At 40.0% G+C, this 14,854-nt stretch overlaps 1 protein-coding gene across 8 annotated transcripts in view; it reads right to left on the bottom strand.

Moving 5' to 3' along the window:
- Positions 1-14,854, bottom strand: part of EIF3A (eukaryotic translation initiation factor 3 subunit A) — a 54,867-nt gene that overhangs the window by 32,263 nt on the left and 7,750 nt on the right. For all 8 annotated transcript variants that reach the window (XM_038409296.2, XM_043518894.1, XM_043518898.1 and 5 more), the window contains exons 2-9: positions 10,618-10,808; positions 10,087-10,223; positions 8,264-8,427; positions 6,627-6,826; positions 5,043-5,251; positions 3,688-3,859; positions 2,130-2,234; positions 1,227-1,325 (exon numbers count right to left, since the gene is read on the bottom strand). In XM_038409296.2, the coding sequence (XP_038265224.1) occupies positions 1,227-1,325; positions 2,130-2,234; positions 3,688-3,859; positions 5,043-5,251; positions 6,627-6,826; positions 8,264-8,427; positions 10,087-10,223; positions 10,618-10,808 (1,277 nt within the window). The remainder of the gene's footprint in view (positions 1-1,226; positions 1,326-2,129; positions 2,235-3,687; positions 3,860-5,042; positions 5,252-6,626; positions 6,827-8,263; positions 8,428-10,086; positions 10,224-10,617; positions 10,809-14,854) is intronic.

The following is a 14,854-nucleotide window of genomic DNA, read 5'->3' as shown; positions in this document are numbered from 1 at the left end:
GGTCTCAAGTTGCAATGGGGGAGGTTTAGATTGGATATTAGGAAAAACTTTTTCACTAAGAGGGTGGTGAAACACTGGAATGCGTTACCTAGGGAGGTGGTAGAATCTCCTTCCTTAGAGGTTTTTAAGGTCAGGCTTGACAAAGCCCTGGCTGGGATGATTTAACTGGGACTTGGTCCTGCCTTGAGCAGGGGGTTGGACTAGATGACCTTCTGGGGTCCCTTCCAACCCTGATATTCTATGATTCTATGATTCTATGATCTACAACCTATCCTGAAGGACGACCCATCACTCTCACAGATCTTGGGCGACAGGCCAGTCCTTGCTTACAGACAGGCCCCCAACCTGAAGCAAATACTCACCAGCAACCACACACCACACAACAGAACCACTAACCCAGGAACCTATCCTTGCAACAAAGCCCGTTGCCAACTCTGTCCACATATCTATTCAGGGGATACCATCATAGGGCCTAATCACATCAGCCACACTATCAGAGGCTCGTTCACCTGCGCATCTACCAATGTGATATATGCCATCATGTGCCAGCAATGCCCCTCTGCCATGTACATTGGCCAAACTGGACAGTCTCTACGTAAAAGAATGAATGGACACAAATCAGATGTCAAGAATTATAACATTCAAAAACCAGCCGGAGAACACTTCAATCTCTCCGGTCACTCGATTATAGACCTGAGGGTGGCTATCCTTCAAGAAAAAAAACTTCAAAAACAGACTCCAACGAGAGACTGCTGAATTGGAATTAATTTGCAAACTGGATACAATTAACTTAGGCTTGAATAGAGACTGGGAATGGATGAGTCATTACACAAAGTAAAACTATTTCCCCATGGTATTTCTCCCCCCCCACCCCACCCCCCACTGTTCCTCAGATGTTCTTGTTAACTGCTGGAAATGGCCTACCTTGCTTGTCACCATGAAAGGTTTTCCTTCTCCCCCTCCCCCCCACCCCGCTGCTGGTGATGGCTCATCTTAAGTGATCACTCTCCTTACAGTGTGTATGATAAAACCCATTGTTTCATGTTCTCTGTGTGTGTATATAAATCTCCCCACTGTGTTTTCCACCAAATGCATCCGATGAAGTGAGCTGTAGCTCACGAAAGCTTATGCTCAAATAAATTTGTTAGTCTCTAAGGTGCCACAAGTACTCCTTTTCTTTTTGCGAATACAGACCAACACGGCTGCTACTCTGAAAATAATCATACCTGCTGCAGAAGACGAAGGATGGTGTTGTTTTGCAGATGTGGGACATACAGCTGCAATTCAGGTTCCTTTTCAACTTGATCTCTCACCCAGTTTAGAACCTGTCACAATGCCCAGAAAGTTACAATATCTGTTTCATCTGAGAGCCCCAAAATACTCTTCAAATTTCAAGTTAAACAAACCCTCCAAAATAACACCACTTTAGAATTCATGAGGCAAAGCATTGCCTAATTTATTACTGATGCAAATCTTTTGATAAACACACTACTGTTTTTTTACACAATGGAGATCTAAATTTTGTAGGCATGTGACTGACAGCACTGGCCATATTAACCACATTGTGAATTTACCTTCACAGTTTAGTACATTAAATATTCCTGTTCTTTCAGGCACAAAGGCAATATAATGTGCTTCACCAATTGTGGAATTTAGAAAAATTCAATGGACCAAATGTACAGTGCTTACTTTACTCTCACTGTGGCTTAAAAGTAAATGCAGATGTCTTTTGCAGTTTTTCCCTATCCCATACAACCATTTCAGTAGCTTTCCAGAAGAGGGTGAGACTGAGGCTGTGTCAACCACCAAAAGCTTAGCTCAACTGCCTCCTCAATATCACCTTCACCAGCCCAGAGAGCAAGAATTTCAAGGTTGCTCCCAAAACTATATCTCCGTGAACGAGCACTTTAAGTGGTGCCAACAGATATGGCAGGTCGAAAATGCTTTTGAAAACAACTTTATATGCTATTTATATAGCAACACACACAGCAGTGTATAATGTAAACACAGCAATAATGAAAATGGGCCAAATGAAGTCCCTGACCCAAAAAACTGACAATCCAACCTCACTAACTGCTAATATCATCTGCCCAGACTCATGTTTTTCTATATACTCCTACAGGACTTACCTTGGTTACACGATCACATAGCTTTAGTGGGTGGAAATCTACTTCAAGCCAATTGTAAAGTTCCTTCACCTCCGGAACAACATGCTGCACTACATTAAACCTCACCTAGAGTCAACATAATGGAAGAAAAAAATACTTGCTTAAGATAACAATAATTACGCTCTGCAATTTTGTAACTAAGAAATTAAACAAAGCAAATGAAATGCTTAATTCATTATGCTTTAATTAAAACCATTTTGATTAATCAAAAATATGATAATTTATTTAAATTAGAGCACAGAACTTATGGAATATTGCAAATGTCAGAACAGAGAAAAAACCAAAAAAAAATCTAGTCTATGAAAAGTATTTTGATTGGGTTAGCGTGCACAGCATGTTAGGCACTTCCCAGACACAAATGAAAACAGTCCCTGCATGAATATATTTATGTGCATCTGTAGTTCAGATCCACTCATGTTACAGCTTATTGGTAAATTCCCAAAGTTCTAAACTTAAAAGTGGCAAAAAAAATTGCTAGACACAAAAACAAAAATGCTTAAATTGTGAGAGGTAACAAGAGGTAACACTTTTTAATGCATGTAACTGATTTCAAGGAAAGCTATTTTTTTCATGAAGACTTGGAAGGTATCACCAGAAGACAATTTATATCTCACTAACCTTCTCTCAAATCAAAAAAGGGCTAGTTTTCCTAACTGCTTAGGTCAGGGGTGGGCAAACTTTTTGGCCCGAGGACCACATCTGGGTATGGAAATTGTATGGCGGGCCATGAATGCTCTCAAAATTGGGGGTTGGGGAGAGGGTGCGGGCTCTGGGGTGATGCTGTGAGCTGCAGGGGAGGCACTTGAGGCAGGAGCAGCATGCGAAGCCCCCGGGCTGCCCCTGTGCGTAGGAGCTGGAGGCAGGCATGCTGCTGCTCCCTCGGGGGAGCACTCGAGGACTGGATTAAAACATCAGGAGGGCCGGATGCGGCCCCCGGGCCATAGTTTGCCCACCCCTGGCCTAGATCCTTGTAAACCTTCATTCAGCTTAATGTACTAATCTTATCTTGATACACATTGAAAATATAATATTAAAACATCTAATCTAATTAATTATCCTCCAATTTCAATATGGTAAATCAAAAGAAAAAAAATGCAAGTTCCTGGTCTCCATCCCCTCCAAAGCCATTGCAGAATCATTCACAGCAGGCTTCTGGTTTGCTTTTGTCACAAAATGGACAATATTTATCACTATATTGGAACATTAAATTTTACTGGATACAAAGACACAGAGTTAGGATTTTAGTTTATCCATGTTGTTTTTCAAATGGAGAAAGATATACAGACCAAGGAGAGGGACTATCTTTAGCCTGACTTTCTAGCACATCAGAAGAAAGTGCATTACTGCACAGTTAAATTATAAACATCTTTACAGTTGATCATGCTGAATTCTTTTACTTTAATGGACTTTTTAAATTTACTGGAATATTTTGAATTGCAGCACCATATCTAACTATAGCAGCTTTTGAGGGAAACTATAGATTAAATATAAAACCTTTCATTCAAACACCATTATTTACCATGTCATTAATAAGACTGATACGTGTAGGTGGGGCCTGGAGGCCCAGCAGAGTGGCCAGACGTCGCTGCTTTTCAACGATGATACCATCCATATCCAGAAGACGAGCAATATCGGTTCGCTCAGGAGTTATAGGAATTGACAGAGTAGCCAAAAGGACTCGGGTTGACATCCTGTTGTTAAAGTACAATCGCAAAAGATGAATTATAAAATAGAAATCTTTGTGTGTGTGTTTTGTTGGGTTTTTTTGCACACATATTTCAGTTGTAAAACAGAAGCATCCAATCAGTGTAAAAGCTAAGGGGTGAATGATTTATTCTTTCAATAACTATGCCATATCAAAATGCAAGCAACACCAGAAAACAAGACATCTTAGTATTTCAGTGTTCAGACTAATTCTGATTGCTTCTTAATTTCTAGAGGGGATAACTTAGTTGATATCAGCCCTTTATTACTCAGCTTCCTTTAAAAAAAATAAAAATAAAAAAAAATTCTCCTCTCCAAATAAAATAAAATAGAATAAAAAAAATTAAAGACAATCCAGTAAAGGGCTGGTAGCCAGAGCCATCTTAGTCCTGCTTCCAGTATAATCACAAAGCCCCCAAGCTATGGAATAGCTACTGACAGCTCCATAAGATTGATTAATTTGATGCGATAATTTAAAAAAATCAATTCAAAATAAGTCTAACTTGAATGTTACTGTAGACGGTGATATTAAATAAAATTTGAAATATGTCCTGAATTCCCAGATAAGTACATTTAAGTGTAACGTAAACATCTTCCTTAAATTGTACCTTCCCACCATTTTTGAATTTACAAGGGTTTGTAGGTGAATGTTGCAGGTTTACAAACTTCAGAGATCAGCCATGGATAGCCAACTGCTGCTCACTGAATGCACCAGCATGCCTCAAAAGCCTTTTCAAGGTCACACTCAGCACTGAGGTGAACGGATTCTATTGTATGCCTTAATAATGTACATTTACATAGTATCTTTCATTCAAAGATCTCAGAACACTTTACTAATAATAATTAAGTCATGTGAAGTAAGTATTTCACCATTTCAAAAAAATGGAGGCAAGACAGAGGTTTGGTGACTTGCTCAGGGTCTCAGTCTGTGGCCAATACGGTAACAACACACAGGAGGTCCCAATGCTCACCTTCATTACAAGATCTGAATGTCCTTCTTGCCCTTATTATTGGGACATTCTTTATTTATCTCTTTAAGCAAAGCTGTTCAGTATCTGATGCCACCCTCTCAAATACACATTCCATCTGCTTCTTATTTCAGGCTAAATTGAATTAATTTGTACATAAGTGATTAAAACCACAAGCTAGGTGAAAAGCATCTCTCCCCACCTCTGCATCTCCTCTTGTGTGAGATTCTTTCGCATTTCTCTTGACAGGTGATACAGTCGGTGAAGTGTGGATGCATGGAAAAGAGCATTTCCTGATTTCCAGAAGACAGTGGAAACTTTGTGATAGTAATTTGCCATCAGCTGGGGTTTGGGTGGTTTCTTAGACAAGGAGAATAGCCCATGAATATCCTCCACTGCTTTGAAAGCTTCCTAAAATAATGAACGAAAGAATTACTTGCAGTATATTACTTGCAAGAAAATTAGAAAACTAAAAGCTAAAGCTTTTAGAAGCATGTTTAATATACAAAGCTTTATCATTTGAATATACATCTTTAGCTGTAATTTTCAACTTGATCAGTTACCCAGAAATAAATACATTCCTTTCTAACAAAAAAAATGATTTACATATATTGCAAATACTTTAAAACTATTTGCTAGAGCTGGGCAGCAAAGGGAATTCTGTTTCATGGAAAATTTTGGTTTCATTCCAATTTGGCACAAAGTGAGAAGATTTCAAAATTCTCCATAAAAGGGAATAAACACCAGATTTGGAGCAGTCTGCCTGGTGGGCTGCTTTGGAGCCACAGACTCTGGAAGCCCAAGGCTACAAAAGATCAGCGAGTCTGGACTCCCAGCGAGGCTCTCAGCTCTCTCTGTCAGCCCACCAGGTAGGATACAAAGGACCCAGGTGGGTGAGCTGACAAGAAATCAAACACACAAGGTTGTCAGAAGCCTGCCTGGTTTCCATCAGAACTTCATCAAAATTGAAAGATCTTGGCAAAACATTTTTATTTTGACAAATTGGCAAATTCCAATGACAAAATGTCTAAGAATTTTCTCAACGAGCTCTATTTGCCTTTCTCTCCATCTCCCATCTAATCAATAGTGACTAGAACTGACTTAGATTTATTATATTAGAAGCATAACAAATCTACACCTGATAAAGGAACATAATGGAAATAATATTTTTCAGATTAATGTAAAACAAATCAACAGAACTTGCATTAATAACTGTAATTTTGACTTTGGTATTTTTCTAAAGGAAAAAGACTATGAGTAGAAACAACAAAATAAATTAGTATCTAAATCATGGAGGGTCGCATTCCACAAGTTTGCGACCTTAAAAATAGTTAGAGAATGGAGACCCCCCCCCAATCACAGATTTAGGTTCCTGCTGACTGCCTCCAGAAAACCTGATCTCCCCCTTGAGAAAGCAAATTTTCAGAGATGAGGAGGGTCAACTAACTGATTTCCTCACCCTTTCACCTATACTCCAAGCAGTCTCTGGCAACTACATCAACGCCCATAAAAATTCATTTTCCATTGCAAGTAGTGGCTTATCTTGAAGTTCTGCTTCTAGACAGCACCAGGATCATCAGATGTTTGATATTTAATACACATATAACTATAAATTCAACACATTAAAATTTCACTCCATATCTTTGCATCCCTGTATGTATTTTAGATCTTGGAGTACACACCATGAAATTCAAAATTTGATGCTGGTTTGGGACGGAGGGTCTATGGATCTTGGTGCAGTAAAGTATTGTGGGTCCTGTTAATAAGTATAAAGTTTAACACATACCTGCCACAATTCCATGCTAATAGCACTGTCCAGCTGTACAAGCCTTGTCTCCAAGTGCATAGACTGGCTCTCAGGATTACTGAGGTTAATTGCTGTACTTTGGTTATGGTGGCGTTGGATCTGCCCTAAGTGCATCCTCAGGTTATCGCAGAGTTTACGGAACTCAGCCTTACGAGTGTACTGCAAGCAGAACTTAAAAGCTGTGAAATTGAATGATGTTCATGTTAGAAATATTAACTATTAAATGTTAACTATTAAATAATTACAAAATTAGCTATAGCTTCAAACTGCATGATATGAAAATCAAGTTGCCTAAAGATTCTTGATTTGGAAAAGTCCACTGAAAGCCTCTCAAGAGACAAACCAGACACTATGCTTGATAATACTATCTTGAGTGTTTTTGCAGAATTACTCAATTGCAAACCTGACAAGATCACTTTATTAGACTGTTTTTAAAATGTTTAACAGAAAACACGGTTTCTTGCTTTTATGTTGTACCAGCCTTTCACAAAGTGTCCAAATTAATTCTGAATAAAACTGTCTGGGTGGTAGACTCTAAAAGTTTTTGGTTCTGTGAAAAGCAGGAAGAGATTCTCATCAAGCCCTTACTGCTGAAATTCAGCTTATTCCACTGTGGCAAGTTACTTCAACATTCACAAAAAGGAAGTAAATTCTAGTTTTTTACTTCACCCTCTTTTTAATTCTCTTTTTAAAATAAAATAAGAGTCCCTGCATTGGTACACTTCTACTCTAACTTACTACAGATGAAATATCTCTTTCTCCCCCAGTTATAGACAGGAGAGCTATTCTGGATAAGAAAAATCACCCTGGCAGGGAACACTGGATTCATGGCAGGAAGACCCCTCCAAGGAACCCACCCACAATATGCACAATTTTGGGACACAGAAAAAAAAAATCTCGTAACTTGGAGTTGTTTCTTTCAAGGATACAAATATCCATGTTGTTATGAAAATGGAGGAAGATAAATCTAGATTATTTCTTCCACAATCCCACTCAAAAAAACCCAGGAGATTCTTTATATGCCCACTTCCTCCTTCTTTCAAAACTCAGATATTAAGGCCAGAAGGACTACCTTGACTCTCTTATCTTTCCTTTTCCTCAGTACAGCCCAAAACAGTTCATCCACGTATTTCTGCATGAAGTCCAATAATTTGTGATTGAAAAAACAACTATTTCAGCTAGTCAGCTATTCCACCTAAAATTGGTTACATGTCATATCTCATTGGGGGGGACAACATTTGCCAGAATGGATAACAAGAGGGAAATGTGCCTCCTACTTGTGATTGAGAAAATAGGTTAGAGATTAATTCAGGTACACTCCTAAATATTCTTAGTAGAGGAAACTCCTCGAAAAAATAAAACTGCCCTTGAAAGATCTGTTTTAAGAAACTACTTGCATCAAGTAAGGTATTAACTACAGATCCAGCCATCCTGGAGTGAAGGGGCCTCAGGAATTTCTAAAATATTGTGTGCACGAACACAAGCCTGAGAGATTAATGTGTTTTCCACCAATAGCTTTATTCAAGCAAAAGTAACCTGTAATTTTTCAGCTGAGGGTGTGCACACACAGATATTCCTAAATCACACTGTAATTTACAGTTCATGCTTCATTTTACCTTGCTGTGCAATATCATGGTAGAGGCGTTCCACTCTAGAATTGTTTCGAAGAAGGTCCAAACACTGTCTGTATGACTCCCATAGAAATTTAACCCAGGGAGTCAAAAGCAGCCGATCTGTGCGATCTTGAGTGTCTTCCCCACTTACAGCACTTAAGAGAACACTATAATTGAGAAAGTGACAGTTAGTCCCCACAATTCCACCCTCATCGCTCACTTACCTCTTTCTTATTAGGACCTACAGAACAGCCCAGTTCAAAACTTGAACGGCTAAGGTTTACTGTATATTTTTAAACATTCCCAAGACTTTGGCTACTATGAAGAATTTAAAAAGAAGTCACATGCTTGTCAGTGAAATTCAAAGCTTGTTCCTGCTCAAGCTGCATCCTAATTAGATGGCTGATGGTACTAGGTGGCAGCCCTGAAAGGCCCAGGTTTCCTTGCTTCTGGTATTCCTAAAACAGTCTTTTTTTCTGGTGGTGTGAGGAACACCTCATCTACAAAGTCTTTCCCTCTTCCACTAAGAGAGCAGTAGACTCCCCTACCAGATTCAGACATCTGGAATTTTGTGATCGGCTCTCCTACCAGCCCAGACTTCCTCCCCAACTCCCCTGCAATGTTACCAGAGGGACCAGCAACTGATTCAGATGCTTTCTTGTATTGACATGTGACAAAGCAGATCTGAAAACAGTTTAAGGTCATATAGTCACTGATTTCTATAACCTTCACAACAGACCGCCAGCCTTAAAGCGATATGCCTAAGCAATATGAAAGGATACATTTTCTAGAAGTCTAGAAGAGATGCAGGTAGTGACAGCTTCCACGTGTACTTGCTCAACATCCTACTTATTTAAAATGTCTGTTTTTCTACTTCTAACTAAATCCACCCTTTTCTTAAAGTCTGCAAGATATCAAGTTGTCTACAAATACAAAGTAAATTTGCACTTTCAGGAATATCCCAACAAATTTTAAATTATTTGTGAATTTACATGCCTATGCACTAGACCAATAATTATTGATTTGCCCAGACCTGACCAACTACATATTCCATGATACTGAACAGGATGATGCTTGACTAAATAATCATTTTTGTTAAGGTTACATTTGTCACAGGCTGTTAAGATCATTTCTTCCCCACCACCCAGCCGACAAATTCCTTCAATCACCAGGTAGTTTTGTTTTCCTAAAGGTGGTTTTAATTGAGACTTCAAACACAAACACACCCCAGAAACATTCCTTCTTAAAATGGTGATTTTGGAGAACTGCCTAATTAGATTTAAAATGATGTCAAGGAGATAAGATTTGACACCATCATCAAGCACTTTAATGTTTAGATGGCTTGAATTGGGTTCCACCAACTCCCAGACACTCACAGAACCATTTATATTATTAAATACATAATGTGCCTTAATAAAGTGACATCATAAAAAATATCTGGATATTAATTGAGCAAAATTTACCACATTTACTCTACAAGTCAGATATGTCATTTATACTCTAAAGCCACTTTTTCTAATACCAATGGTTTAATTTTAAGATAAATAAGATAAACTTCTTATCTCAAACCTAATCACAAATCCAAAACCAGGACCTGTAAGTTAAATAGAAAATCTATTTTTAAAAAGTACAACTGGTAAGAGCTACATTAAGTCTCATCTAAAAAGACAGCAGAAGCATAGCCTTCAGCATTAGTAGGAAGTATTTATATTATGATAGCACCCAGAGTCTCCATAGGGATTAAGATACCCTTGTGCTAGGTGCTGTAAAAACACCAAAGAGTCAAACCGTTACAAGGGCTTACAACTGAAAGAAAGACCTCCTACCTCTCTGGAGTTTGAATATTATCCAAGTCTTCTATGTCTAGCACCATCTGCTGGGACTCTTCCTTGGCAGCTTCAGTTTTTTCTTCAGCTAGTTTCAAATAGGCTCGAACAACATCCTCCAAGGATTTGATGTTCACCTAGATAAAGAGCAGAACATCTGAAGTGGCTTTCTCCTCGCAGTGGGAAACAAATATTGTAAGCATATATTCTAATTAGGGTGGTAAAATCTAAAGTAGGCTTATATAGAATAAGACCATAAATCTAAGATCAAGTTATTATTTATTACTTGGATTAATTTTATAATAGCGCCTAGATATACCGATCAGACCTGGAGACCTATTATATTGGGTGCTCTGCAATTTAGACTCCAACCCTGCAAACCGTTTGGCAGACCTCAGCAACTTGCAGGACTGGGGCCCTGGATACAAAACAATTCTATGTTTTAGAAGTAATATATAAGTTTTAAATATACAACTCTAAAGTACATCATGCTGCAGGTGGTAAAAAAAATGAACATTTCCCAATTCCTACCTGCTGGCAAATGTTCTTGTACTGATACAATCCTTCTTTTGCCAGGTGGCTCTTGCGGAGGTCCACGCAGAGCTCCAGATACTTCAGCATAATTGGCTCGTGAATTTTTTGCCATGTTCGATGTTTTTTGCTTTTCATAACATCATAAAGAACATCGAGGGCAGGCTGTTTCTTGCCAACCTCAAGAAATTCTGAAAATAAACTTCATTAGATCAATTACATATGCAAACCAAAAGTTCTTCCACTTAAGATACACATTTTCTATACTTCACATTGTAATTTAGAATTAATAATTGTAACAGTCAAAGTAAACCAGTGGTCACATTTAATTGATTTTATTTTACTGACCAGAGTGAAAATATCAGTTGATGTAATCACGTCTACACTACAACACAGGCCTGGGCTCAGACTCGGGTTAAAACCCAAAGCTGCCTTTTGTCCACACACAAATCTGCCTGACTCGGGCCAGTACGCCTTCAGGACCCAGGCCCTAAGGCCCAGCAGTGGGGTGGGGTCAGTGCCGAAGTCCCACTGGGACTCAAGTCCAAACTATCATTTTGCAGTGTGGACACAAGTCAGACCAGGTTCTCAGCATTGTGTCCTAAGAGTCTGACAATGCTATCCCACAATCCTATGGCCCAGTGATTCCTGGCCTTTCTATCCCAAGTCTCGCAAATTGACCACAGAAAACTGAAGCAATCCCCCTGATTCAAGTATACTCTGTGCTTAATCCTTCCATTTTATTCTGACTGCTGAACTGAAAACAGACTGAACCACCTTCTGCATTAGCTGTGGCCAGCAACAGGAAGTCCTCTGCCAAGCATGCTGGCACACCTGGTCACAGGACCACGGTCAGATTCCGGTACATATTTGGTGTGAGGTGAACAAGACATTTGACTCCAGCACGAATACTAGAAATGACCACATGTACCAAGAAATATCAGAAAAGCTGGCAGTGCTGGGGATTCAATGGATAGGTGATCAATGCAGAGAGCAGATCCAGACAGACAATCAGAAAGCCAGGGATGAGAACAGCACCTCTCAGAACTCATCCTACCTCTTTTGTAAGGACTTTGACCAGCTGCTGGGAACTGCGTCAAGCACTGAGCCAACCAATCAGCCAGGATGGTGACCTTCTGACCCCCCTGAATCTACTACAGCAATGTTACTCAAAGTGGTGGTCTGCGGACTGGTGCCGGTCTGCGCGCACATTGGGGAAAAAAAATGCCGGTCCCCCACATCAGATAGCTTGAGAAGCACTGTACTACAGCACCAGAAGGAAGGCAGCAGCCACCGCATCACTATTACAAAGTGACTCAGGTGCTCATGCCAGTCCCTATGGACACTGCCTCCAGAGCAGCTACAGCACATCTGGGGCCATGCTCACAGGAGCTGTTTGATGACTTCCCAGAGGAACAGCCTGCCACAGAACCAGCAGCAGAAACAGAAAAGGCAGAAGCAGCCTGAGGCCTGGTAAGTTTCTGTATCCATGTTTGTTATTAATATACAAATGAGAGATTTCTGGTTTATGACTAAGGTTAAGATTTTGTCACAGGTATTTTTAGCAAAAGACAGACAGGTCACAGGCAATAAATAAAAATTCATGGGAGCCTGCGATTTTTACTAAATATCCTAAGGGGAAGGAGAGGAACTAACAGTGGGAGCCCAGCCAGTGGAAGCCCTGTTCATTTCCCTATGAATTTTGATCCAATCCTGGGTGCTGCAAACTTTTCCCATAGTATAAACACCAGAAGGGTAGTCACATTTCAGAGCAGGGCGATTTTTCTAGGCCCTCTTCTGCAGGTCACCAGCCCCTTCCACTCATAGATATGCTCACTCACTGCAAATTGAAAATCTCCTTAGCATAAATGACTGGCTTGCCACAGTAGTCTGGAACAGAATATCCCTTTAATATTCAGGAATCTCCAGAATACTGATTGCCTGTGAAGGATTGTGAAACTATAGGTAGTAAACCACAGCAAGTTTACTTCCATGGTTTATACCCCTGCCCCCCAACCCCAAGATGAAGTGGTCAGCAATTTTTAAAGGTATATCATTTGTAAATTTCACCTGTTGTGCGTGAAGGCTTTACATACACTAGCTCTTAGTGTCCACAGAGCATCTGGGAATTAAAATTTAAGCTCTCCAAATACTCTGAAGGAGTTTTACAAAGTATCATTTTTTTGTCCTGGAGATTCCAAAGCCACTTCTGCGATGATATAAACTTCTGTAATACTGAAACAACCCTGTTTCATTTCTGTTTTCAAGCTGATATTTTCTACTTCTGCATGCCAGACACAGACCAGTAGGAACCTGCAAAATGCAGTCAAAGAGGATGTTTGTCTGAGACGACCTAATGGCAGACATCCTGGACAGGGGCAACCACCAGTACAAGAGGGAGAAGAATTCACGACAGAGCGAAAGGCAAAGAGATGCAAAGAGCGTGAGGAGATACTTGCAGTGCAGTTCTTTGAGCAGGAATGTCACTTGAGAGAAAGACCTATTTGAGAGGCTGCTTGCTAACAGCTGAGAGAGTGCAGGCTCCTGGCTCCACCCGCACCTGCTGAGCCAGCACCATGTCCTGAGTCCCCTCCATGCCACCATATCCTGCAAACCAGGAACTCTGAACAATTCTATGGGTCTGTGGCCCATGCAACCAGCACTGAATGCTAGCTGGACTGGGAAAATGTACTCAGTGCAGTCCTCCACCCCCATGCAGCTCAAAGTGCACACAACATGCCCCAGAAGGGCAAAGAATGGAGAGGTTGGGGACACTCATAAGTCGGAGAGTTTCAATGTATTTATTTTTTTGCACTGGTTTCATGGTTTTGCACTGTTCACTCTTTGTGTATGCACTTGATTTTATTTAATTTCCCTTTTGGTCATTTCATGGCAGCTGGCCTACCTATCAGGCTTTTAATATTGTTAACAGGATTGTATTGCAGAATGACAAATAAAGGCTTTGGATTCATTAACAAAGTTTATTACAATCACTACAGATGAACTGCATAAAATATATATTTAAAAGAATAAAGATTAAAAAAATGAGGAGGCATAATTGGACGTCGTATACAACAAAACGTCTCAATACATCTTTTCAAATCCATAAGTAAAAACCACAGTTCATCTTATCCATAAGTAAAAATGCATAAAACCCACCATCCCCACTACCCCATTGTAAGCAGTTATCTCATCCTCAATTAAAAATTCATAACAATCACTACCCCTCCCGAAATGATAGTACTTAGTTTATTGTTGATATTGCTATTCAGATGCATTCAGAAGCATATTATTCTCCTTCATCCATTGGTCCATGCAAGTTCATAATGTGAGTGCACAAAGCATCCCTGATTTCTGTTGCATGAGTGAATCCTGCACCAGTTGTGACAGGTGCACTTTCCGGTTGAGTGTATTGGTCCAGCAATCCCTCACTATCATACATCCACTTCAGATAAAATGGCTTGCCCATGGCTTCTCAACCTTTGTGAAGAGCATAGCAAGCCACAATAATGCAGAGGATTCCGAACGATTCTGTAAACAGCACCAAATGCACATTCAACCACCATTCTACACCTACTGAGCATGTAATTAAACCTTCTTTTGCCAGCGTCTTTGTGATCAGAGTACTGTTTCATAACTCCAGGCAAAAGAGAACAAACACGAGTCCCCTAGAACAACAGCGAGGAGAGTTACTGCATTATGACAATGTCATTTGGTAGGTTCCAGTCTGCCCATGAAGGTAAACTCCCAATCGGCAGAAAACTCTATTGTCATGCACTTTTCCAAAAATCAGTCTCTGTGGTCAAAAAGAGCCTGAATAACAATGGAGTAATACCCTTCTGCAGTTTACATACTCTTGTGCTCCTTGAGGAGGGTAAACTATGGGAACATTAGTCCCATCAATGGTCCTGGGGCAGTTTGAAAACACTATTCTCTCAAAACCAGCAATTATTTCAGGGACATTATTTATGCCCACTACCTTTGGATAAATCACATACAATGCTGCCTCAGATACTTCTGCTACTATAGTCAACTTGCCACACCAAACTGATTAGCAACAGACCTGCAGCATCAGGAGTAGCTAACTTCCATATGGTTATAGCACACCACTTTGGACCAGCATGGCCTCCCTCATGCGTGTGTCTTGATTCTGGAGGGTCAGGGCAAACTGTTCACAACGCTCTGGAAATGTTACTTTCTTCATGCACAACTTCTGGACAAACTGCCTGTCATCCCA

The sequence above is a fragment of the Dermochelys coriacea genome, chromosome 7 (assembly GCF_009764565.3).
Source record: "Dermochelys coriacea isolate rDerCor1 chromosome 7, rDerCor1.pri.v4, whole genome shotgun sequence".
In the NCBI taxonomy this organism is placed as follows: domain Eukaryota; kingdom Metazoa; phylum Chordata; order Testudines; family Dermochelyidae; genus Dermochelys; species Dermochelys coriacea.
The sequence above is the reverse complement of the archived record's forward strand: the minus strand, read 5'-3'. Positions and strand labels throughout refer to the sequence as shown.